The sequence below is a fragment of the Misgurnus anguillicaudatus genome, chromosome 24, assembly GCF_027580225.2.
Source record: "Misgurnus anguillicaudatus chromosome 24, ASM2758022v2, whole genome shotgun sequence".
In the NCBI taxonomy this organism is placed as follows: Eukaryota; Metazoa; Chordata; class Actinopteri; order Cypriniformes; family Cobitidae; genus Misgurnus; species Misgurnus anguillicaudatus.
The window spans coordinates 18,354,150-18,364,369 of NC_073360.2; the positions used below are offsets into that span (position 1 = coordinate 18,354,150).

Below are 10,220 nucleotides of genomic sequence, written 5' to 3' on the forward strand. Positions count from 1 at the left end.
TTGAAAACTTGTTGACGAATTTGCAGCTGTTAATAATACATTACAAGCTCATCGTTGTGATCTAATCTGGCTGACATTTAATTCCGATATGGATTTATTCATGGACATAGGCTTCAAAGGAACTTTGGATCCTGGGCTGTCTCCGGGTGCCAGAAGTTGTTTGGCTTGATCTGCAGATGTGCAGTAATCAAAAACAATGGTTAAGCAACTTAATATTAGTAATTCAATAGTTTCAAGTGAAATTAAATCTTATAAAATTTCCTCAGTTTTAAGTGTCTAGAGAGAAAAATGTTGACACTGCTATTTTTTTTGAACAGCTTAATATTAATTTTCTTTTCTTCCCTTTAAAAGAACGATAAGGTTACTCACATAACCCTGTTTCCCTGAAATAATGGGAACAAGCATTGTGTTAGCTACTAACGCAATGGGGGGAAACTCCTGTTTACCTTGCGATTGAAGCCTATTGGTTAACGTCTGTAAAAATTACAGACAAATGGAGTTTGAGCCTGCGAGAAGGCGCGGGATTACGCCCTATAGACCCTTCTACAGCTTACGTGATCAAATAGCCTGCGTGCACATTTTGGCAACAGAAGTGGTGTTATTCCCCAGTGGTTCTAACATGTTAGCAACTCAGAAAGTTTATTAAAATGGTTTCCCAGCATCAAAATGTCTGGTTGTTGCGTTTGGTTGCACTTTGCATTGCATCAGTAGCATTGCATAGTAGGAACATATCCCATCACGCTGTGCATATAATGGACTGTACCTGCCTTACTGGAGAGATTCTGAATGGGTCCCTATTATGCCAGCATATCGAAGCTTAAGTGTAAGCACCATATTAACATAAATAGCATGTATACAGGTGGGGTATCAGAGTGCACCATGAATGCATGATGATGTGATTAGGCTGACAGGACCTGCGTTTGTAAAATCTGACAAATGTGGATGGCAAGGACCAACCGGCCGCATCATAAATGTCTAAAATAGAAATCCCTGTAAGAAATCCCTTAAGGGAGGCGTAAGCCAAAGCGATAGCCATTTAGATAGCCTTTGCTTAGTGATATGCATACCTAATGATTGATCTGCGAAGCTTACGACCAGCTGATCTGACTCGAAATACGGCAGAGTGGTTTGTGTAAATTCACAGGGCTCTGACAGGGCAGAGCAGGTTCGGTGGTTGTTCGCCATCTGCCCGGGGGGAGGGCGAGCAAAAAACCCACTTCTAAACGGTGTGGACAGTACTTTAGGAATGTATCCCACTCTCAGTGCTTTGCAATCGTTAGGACCGAATTCTAGACATGTAGGGTCAATGGAAAACAGGCTCTGTGGGTGGAGACCACTGAAGCCCGAGTTCCGAGGTGGCCTTTGTGAAGATGTGTATGAGCTCCGAGTCAGACTGAGGGCAGGTCTTGCTGGGCTCGTCCGAAGTCACCCCGTCCTCGAGCTCGGAGTCGAGTGACATCAGCTCCACAATGTTGTCCAATCCTCCAAAGGAGACCATGCCGTTGTTGCTTGGCAGGGGGCGCTGGTCTTCGTGGCTAAACGTCACTGGATGGCGGCGAGGAGAGAAAAAATGCGGGGGATGAGCCTCGACCTCTGGGTGCCATCTGGTTCACAGCTCCACTGCTTTTTTGGCGGGGAGCACGGGAAGCGTTGCCTTTGAAGGCAGCAATGTACACTCTAAAAACAAACAGTGCTATATAGCACCAAAAGTGGTTCTTTGCTCGTAATCATAGAAGAACCATTTTTAGTGAAGCACCAGTGAAGCACCTGTGTAGAACTATATAGTGCTTTGTAGAACCATATGTGGTGCTATAGTGGTGCTATATGGCCCCTATATGGTTCTACACAGGTGCCACACAGGTGCTTCACCGGTGCTATATGGCACTAAAAATGGTTCTTCTATGGTTACAATCCAAAGCAACAGTTTTGGTGCTATATAACACCGTTTGTTTTTTTAGAGTGTAGGAGCGCAGCACCGCAAGGGAAAGACGTTCGCAGTGAGCGCAGCCGGCCTTGTTGAGTGCCGTCTCTGCATGGGTGGGACCCAGGCAGGAGACGCACTCGGAGTGAAGATCCTCCGCAGGCAAAGGGAATCTGCACGAGTCACAATGCTGAAGCAACATCTCAACGTACTTGGTCTTTTAGAGGAAAATTGGAAATTGCTCTCTTATTTTTCTTGGTCCGGAAAATGGCAGTGGAAGACTGGGGCGTGAATTCCCTTGCAGGGCTTTTTTTCTGGGGGGCTCAAATGCCATTTGTCTGTAATTTTTACTGACGTTAACCAGTAGACTTCAATCACAGAGTAAACAGGAGTTTCCCCTCCATAGCGTCAGCTACTGACACAATGCGAAGTGAACCGCATTGAAAGGGAACAAGACAGACTTGTAAACTGTGTAATGCTTTGATTTGTAATTGAATGTGTAATGTTTTCAATACATTTGAAATACGGAAATAAATTATGTTTTTAAATGTATTAAATTTTATTACAACCCCAAAACATAAAAAGTTGGGACACAGTAGAAATTGTGAGTACAAAAGGAATGGAATGATTTACAAATCTCATAAACTTATATTTTATTCACAGTAGTATATAGATAACATATCAAATGTTGAAAGTGAGATATTTTGAAATGTCATGCCAAATATTGGCTCATTTATGATTTGATGAGAGCTACACATTCCAAAAAAAGTTGGGACAGGTAGCAATAAGAAGCCATAAAGGTTGAATGTACATACAAGGAACAGCTGGAGGAGGACCAATGTTTAGGAATAGGAATGTTGTCCCATTCTTGTCTAAAACAGGCTTCTAGTTGCTCAACGGTCTTAGGTCTTGTTTGCCGCATCTTCCTCTTTATGATGCACCAAATCTTTCCTGTGGGTGACAGATCTGGACTGCAGGCTGGACATTTCAGTACTCAGATCCTTCTTCTACGCAGTCTTGATGTTGTAATTGATGCAGTATGTGGTCTGGCATTTGTCATGTTGGAAAATGCAAGGTCTTCCCTGAAAGAGACGACGTCTGAATGGGATCATATGTATCTAGACCTTGGATAAACCTTTCAGCATTGATGGTGCCTTTCCAGATGTTTAAGCTGCCCATGCCACACGTACTCATGCAACCCCAAACCATCAGAGATGCAGGCTTCTGAACTGAGCGCTAATAATAACTTGGGTTGTCATTGTCCTCTTTAGTCCGGATGAAATGGCATCCCAGTTTTTCAAAAAGAACTTCAAATTTTGATTCGTTGGACCACAGAACAGTTTTCCACTTTACCAAAGTCCATTTTAAATGAGCCTTGGCCCAGAGAAAACGCCTGCGCTTCTGGGTCATGTTTAGATATGGCTTCTTTTTGACCTACAGAGTTTTAGCTGGCAACAGCGAATGACACGGTGGATTGTGTTCACTGACAATGTTTTCTGGAAGTATTCCAGAGCCCATGTTGTGATTTCCATTACAGTAGCATTCCTGTATGTGATGCAGTGCTGTCTAAGGGCCCGAAGATCATGGGCATCCGGTATGGTTTTCCGGTCTTGACCCTTACTCACTGAGATTGTTCCAGATTCTCTGAATCTTTGAATGGTATTATGCACTGTAGATGATGATAACTTCAATCTAATTGCAATTTTTCTCTGAGAAACTCAGAAAACTATTTTTCGCTGCAGCATTTGGGGAATTGGTGATTCTCTGCCCATCTTGACCTCTGAGAGACACTGCCACTCTGAGAGGCTCTTTTTATACCCAATCATGTTGCCAATTGACCTAATAAGTTGCAAATTGGTCTTTCAACTGTTCCTTATATGTACATTTGGATTTTCTGGCCTCTTGTTGCTACCTGTCCCAACTTTTTTTGGAATGTGTAGCTCTCATGAATTCCAAAATGAGCCAATATTTGGCATGACATTTCAAAATATCTTACTTTCAACATTTGATATGTTATCTATATTCTACTGTGAATAAAATATAAGTTTATGAGATTTGTAAATTAGTCCATTCCTTTTTTACTCACAATTTCTACTGTGTCCCAACTTTTTCTGTTTTGGGGTTGTAGTACACTGCTATTATTTTGAACATAACTAGATATAAAAGTCTGTCTCTCTATATAGATTTTTCTGTCTCACTCTATTTGCAAGTAAAGAAAAATATTAGACTTAAAATTTTCTTTTTTATTCTGTTTTGCTTAATTATTTGTTTCAAGTGTTTCATGGTGCATGTCAGCGAGGAATGTGCCTTTTTAATACTTTGAGCACCTGCCTCTCCAAATGTCTCTACATGGCCCTGCTCAGAAGCAATTTGAGATTAATATGCTTCTGCTTTTTGCGTAAACTTCCAGTCCAATTAGATTTTACAAAACAATCTTCTTTGTAACAGTAAAGGCATCACTATTTCAATTTTCTAGGTGTGTGTTTATTTATAAGAACAAGAAAATTTGCAATATCAGGCTACTATATATTCTATATAAACGATATATTTAATTTTTTTTCTCAATTTTACACGTGCTTCTTTAGAAAGAACTGGGCGGGGCCTGACGAATGATTAAAGCCAATAAGCTAATTGTATTCCAAGAGAAGTAAGGAAATAGTCCAAAGTGAGATTTAAGCTGAAACCAAAAGAAATCCCCGAAATACCAACCGGTGCAGAAAGATTAACAGATAAAAGGATGAATTAAATTCCTCACAAGTTTATACACGTGTTTAGTGTTTTCAATGTCATCTGCTTAATTATTTTTTTGAGTTCCCTCTTTTTTATTTTTGTTGTAAAGCTCTTCGTTTTAACATCTGCACTTCCCCATAATGGCTAAATATTTAACAAAACACATGTTGGGTTAAAATAACCCCATTGGCTTAAAAATAACCCAATGTTCATTGTCGGGGAGTCAGCTGACATTGGCTTAATTTAATTTAGCACCCTCATATGTTACGCTCGCTTATACAGTTTAATCTTAGCCGCTGAATTCTGCTGCTTGTTAATCGTTTTTTGTGTTTTTTTTTTCTACATATATTAATGTAAAGCTGCTTTGAAACAATTGAACAATTGTGAAAAGCGCTATATAAATACATTTTTATTCAAATTGAATTGTTGTTATGCGAACATGTGGTATAATAACTCAGCAGTTGGATTAAAACAACCTCGCATTCGGTCAATTTTAAACCCATCCCTGTGTTATGTAATAATTATATAAAAAAAATAACCGAGCCATTTTTAAAAATGTGTTGTTTTGAAATGTGCTTTAAAATAAAGTTTGACTTGACTTAATGTTAACCATCAACTTTTTTATTAATCGTTCACTGGGTTTTTAGATAAACATGTTACTTTCATTTTGCAGTGCAGATAATGAAGCGCGAAGACAGCAGTCCAGCCCAATGACGAGGCTGCATATAAAGTTTCTGGATTACACAGTATACTCACTCCCATGCTATACTGAGAGTACGCTTCATGGACATGACTTGGATAGCTGTTCACCTCATTTTAACAGAAAGTGGACCCAAACGTTTAACTGCTTTTGCTTATGCCTTGGAGTCAACTATGCAAATCAACACTATGGCCGATGATTATTCTGTAGTGATTTGATATGGATCTCAAAGGTTATATGGACGTGTTACGACATTTTTTGAAGCTGATAGTCGCAGTCAGGACTGCGATATTACTGTTAAGTGCATAAGGTATGTGACTGTGTTAATGTATCGGTGAACCTGTCAGTGTGTTTTTTTTAGTTTAAACGAAAAACCTATAGTTTGTTAACGGTGAAATATAGTCTACTTCTGGGTTAAGCTCACACGAGAATATTAATCAATACTGTTATAAAATGAGTATATTATGTATGCTATACTAATATTAATATGAAATATTAGTAAGTACTGTCGAAGAATATCCTTAAATTATACATTTGTTTATTGTGTCTTTTTTTAACTTTGGCTCATTCAATTTTTACTTTTTTAAATCAAGGGAAAATGTGATTGTCTTCAGAAACGTGCTTCAGCATGTACGTACTAAAGAATACAAGATCTCTGAAAAGAGAAAAATATGGACATCTCTTCCTAACAGACCTCATGACGAAACTCGTGGTGTGAGAGAGCTGGAGCATGTTTCGCATGAAGACAGATTTTCTCCACTACTCCAAGCACTTCATATTGTTATTTTTGTATGTGGCCATCGTACTGACGAGACAGATCAAGTGTGGATGCAGCAGAGAGAGTGAGGAATGGGTGAATTATATAGCTGTGAAACTGCGCCAAATGGTATTTTTTAATTCTGCCTTTCCATGCAGTCATATGAAAGTGTTTCTGAATAGACCACTGCTCTGATTGTAATGGTCCGATTCTTACAGTAGGTGTGTTTTTTATATAACAGGAAGCTAACGATTGCATGCTATACACTCCGACTCTATCAGATTATGAGGTACGTGGTTTTACGTTATCCTTGTCAGTGTCCCTACCATATGCTGACGTAATACAGTAGAGATCGTTTTTTATGTGGCTAAATGATTTGAATATTTGTCGTTTAATGGTTTATGAAATAGGCTATATTATTATCTAATATATTCTATAAATAAATTTAGATCGAATAATAATAGGCTAGACTGAAGTAAAGCAGTGGCTCTCAAATGAGTTGGCGGACCTCCCTTGCTGTGCGCGAGATTGTGCCGGAGGCAGCCCCGGTTTGGCTAATCGGAGCACCGGAAGAATTCCCAGTTTGCCGGTCTGTTTTCTTGGATTCGAGCTACTATGGGACTCGAGGGCCGGTCATGCCACCGGGTTGAAGGTTGCGTCCTTGTGCTGCCTGCATTCACAGCAGGCACACTTGCGTAATTTGCAGGTGGGAGATGTCCCCACCGCTTTACGCCAAGTTGACTAAGTCCAGACCACCTGTCGGAAAAAGTTTAAAAAATAAAACATCTTATTATGGTAGGTGTAGCCTATATTATTAGGGTCCATTAACATCTAAAACCCTTGGAAAACCTGAGACGCGCCGCTTTCTACTGCTTTTCAAAGATCCGTCCGCCTTTGCTACCGGTCCCAATGTGTCTTCTACGAATCGCCGTTATCGTCTATTGCAAGAGTAACAAAAATGTAGCCTATTATTTGATGCAAAACATCTCAGTTGATTGGAACTAAGTTATGTAAGGAATAATTGACGATGGGCCATTGAATTATAAGAAAATAATGCACACCAAGGTGGTAATGCACCGCAGGTGTGCATTATTTTCAAATAATTCAAAGGACCGGAGTCAATTATTCCGCTTATACCACGGTTACCACAAACATTGCTCTGGTGCCTATTTTTAAGACATTTGAAAAGATAGGTGTGCGGTTTACAGAAAAATAATCAACACCCATAGAACATTTCTCAGCCAATCAGAATGCAGCATTCAACAGACTCGTGGTATAAATGAATATGATGTTTTCTCAAGTAAAACGTATGGTAGGCTACCTTACGTTATGGCAATACATGATTTAAGTAATAAAATGAAGACAAGTAAATTTTCTCATCTGTTTCCCCTGCATATTTGAAGTCTTCCTTGTGTATATTGTATATTAATTGTTTCCAAAATTTTTAACCCCTATCCAAACCTTTTTACCCTATAGAAAACACATTTGTTCCCTTTCAGTAGTTTTTGAATAAATTAATTGAACAATATCAAAATACCTTATGGTAGGGCTGCACGATTATACCAAAAATCATAATTGTTTAAGATATTGTATTTGCACACTGAAATGGAAATTATATATTTACAAATAAAATTAATTGCAAGGCAAAAAGTGCACTATTGCAGACTTGTATACTGAGGATTTAATTATATTATTTTAATATAGTCATGCGTCATCTAAGTCATAAAACTCCAAGGCTGAAAATGAGTCCCACTCCGGAAAGTTTGAGAACCACTGCAGTAAACTGTGATGGTGGAGTTGCCATCTAATATTTTGTGAAAAGATGCAGGGACATCTTACTGTATGTGTCCTTAAATTTGGTTAAAATGTGATTAACCATAATTTAACCAGATTTCTAAAATGAATTATAAAATTCTGAGATTTAAAATCAAACGCTTGACCTGATTTTGCCAAGTGAGAAATGTCCTTAGGGCAACACATTGTGTTGACCCAAGGACAACATTTTTCTAAATTATACATAAACCCACCCCAAATCCTAACCCTTACCATAACTCAATCCTAAAATCAGGGACATTATAAGTGAAAAACAATGGTCTAAAGGCAGCTAATCCTGGTTGTATGTAATTGATTGGTTGATTAAAATGTTTTCCCAGGGTCAACATAATGTCACCCTGAATACATCAACCACTTGACAAATTCAGGAGAGCCAAAATGCAACAGTTTGCAAAGTAATGACCATACAATTTGTTGTCATTCATTTATAGTATATGATGTACATGAATATATGCACATAATTCATTGTGTCATCTTTGTTAGCAGAACTGCTCAAATTCCACATTACATTGCTTTATGTGGGAGATGGACGTTTTATTGTTTGAAATCGATAATCCATTAAAGAGGCGATTACCAAAGACACTTAAAAATCTGACTAGACAGGTGAGATATTTTACAAATCATGGCAGATGACATGATCCAGTAGTCTCATTATTCAATGTTATTGTTAGTGCATTTGTGTAATAATAAAATGTGTTTGTTCTTTTACATGATGCAATGTGAAGTTGCACGACAAAAGGAAGCCATGTCCGAAATGTGAGTTTTACCACGAAAAAAGAGCAGTGACGTTTGTGGAAACCCTACAAAGTATTTTACAAAAGATGAATGCTGAAAACTGTTAAAGGAAGAGCTGAACATTATTTTTGGAGGCTTCTGTCAAACTCTGAAGAACCTGTGAGGAAAGTCATTAGCAAACTGGAAGAAACACCATGCACTAAGCTAGATTGCACACTTAGATAACTATTCATTGATTAAAAATGTAAAGATATATTTTCTTATATAAAAGTATTTTTGTAAAAATAAAAATGTTAATAGCATATTTCAAGTGGTCTGCTTTAAAACAAACTACCTCAAAGTCCATGACCAGAAAAAAATATACGTTGATTTCATTTTATTTACCTCTCCTGAACCTACAACATACAGTTTCACTTTTCTTAGACTCCATTGTCTAACATGCTAGGAATGTTAGACTCCCCATTATGCAAGCGTTTGACGTTACTGCATTAAGTCATCCAAAAACAGATGTTATGGACATGGTCCTGAAGTATCTCAATAAATTAAAGGTTTTGGCAGTGAGTTTGTATTTTCCTTCATTTAATGAATTACTTGAATGAAGTTTTGCCCTTTAATATTTGTTAACAAACAATATCTAAAGACATGCAGACCAAAATAGTCAGGATTTATGTTTACAGAAGTGGAAAAAGCTGTCTGTAAAGTGAAAGCATTTTTGCAGCCCTCATGTATTTCACCATTTCCTAAGAAATCTTGCTATTCTTCCAAAATATTATAACATGTTTCCTACGACTAATTTTTTACTAACTTGCACTTCGTCAGTAAGGCATATAAAAGCCTTTTAGACCAATAAAATAGTTGGATCAGTGCAATTTTCTTTGGCACTGATATACAGTTTTGCTCAAATTATAAACAGGCCAAAATTGTAATTATGGTACATTTTTATTTGACAAGTAGGCATCTTCTGTCTGGAAATGGGGAAAGACTGTAAGACATTGTGTTAGAGATATAAATGAAAAATATTAGCATTTTTTCTTTATATATATATATATATATATATATAAATGAATGGCGAAGCCTTTACTTTTCATCACAGCTGTCAAATGTGTTTTTTTTATAATTGGTGACAAGGCACATTTCCACTGGGATTTTCTTTTTTGCAGAGATCTCCAGGTCTTTGATGTTGGAAGGCTTCCTTGCCATCACTGTAGTCTTCAGTTCTCTCCATAAATAAAATTTTGAATTGAAACGTTGATATTTTTCTCTAATAACTATTTTTTGACCACTTTTGCTGTCACTTTTGATCTTGGAAAGTCTACTGCGTGCTCAGGTCAGGTTTTCCTGCATACTGTCCAATGTTTTGCTTCAGAATCTTAATGTAGTCGTCTTTTTCATGATGCTATTTACTTTTACAAGGTTGCCTGGCAAGTTGGCTAAAAAACACCCCCAAAGCATAATGATCCTACCATCATCATGCTTGACTGTGGGGATGGTGTTCTTTAGGGTTAAATGCTTCGCCTTTTTTTATCCAAAAGGATATGTTATTT

General features: G+C 37.8%; 1 protein-coding gene across 1 annotated transcript; it reads left to right on the forward strand.

Annotated features, from left to right (window-relative positions):
* The first annotated feature begins 6,033 nt into the window (after positions 1 to 6,033).
* On the forward strand, positions 6,034 to 9,233 carry il15l (interleukin 15, like). The gene is given in 4 exon segments (XM_055196325.2): positions 6,034 to 6,237; positions 6,350 to 6,397; positions 8,425 to 8,544; positions 8,667 to 9,233. Coding segments are annotated over 4 exon segments (474 nt in total). The 5' UTR covers positions 6,034 to 6,048; the 3' UTR covers positions 8,784 to 9,233.
* The last annotated feature ends 987 nt before the right edge of the window (positions 9,234 to 10,220 follow it).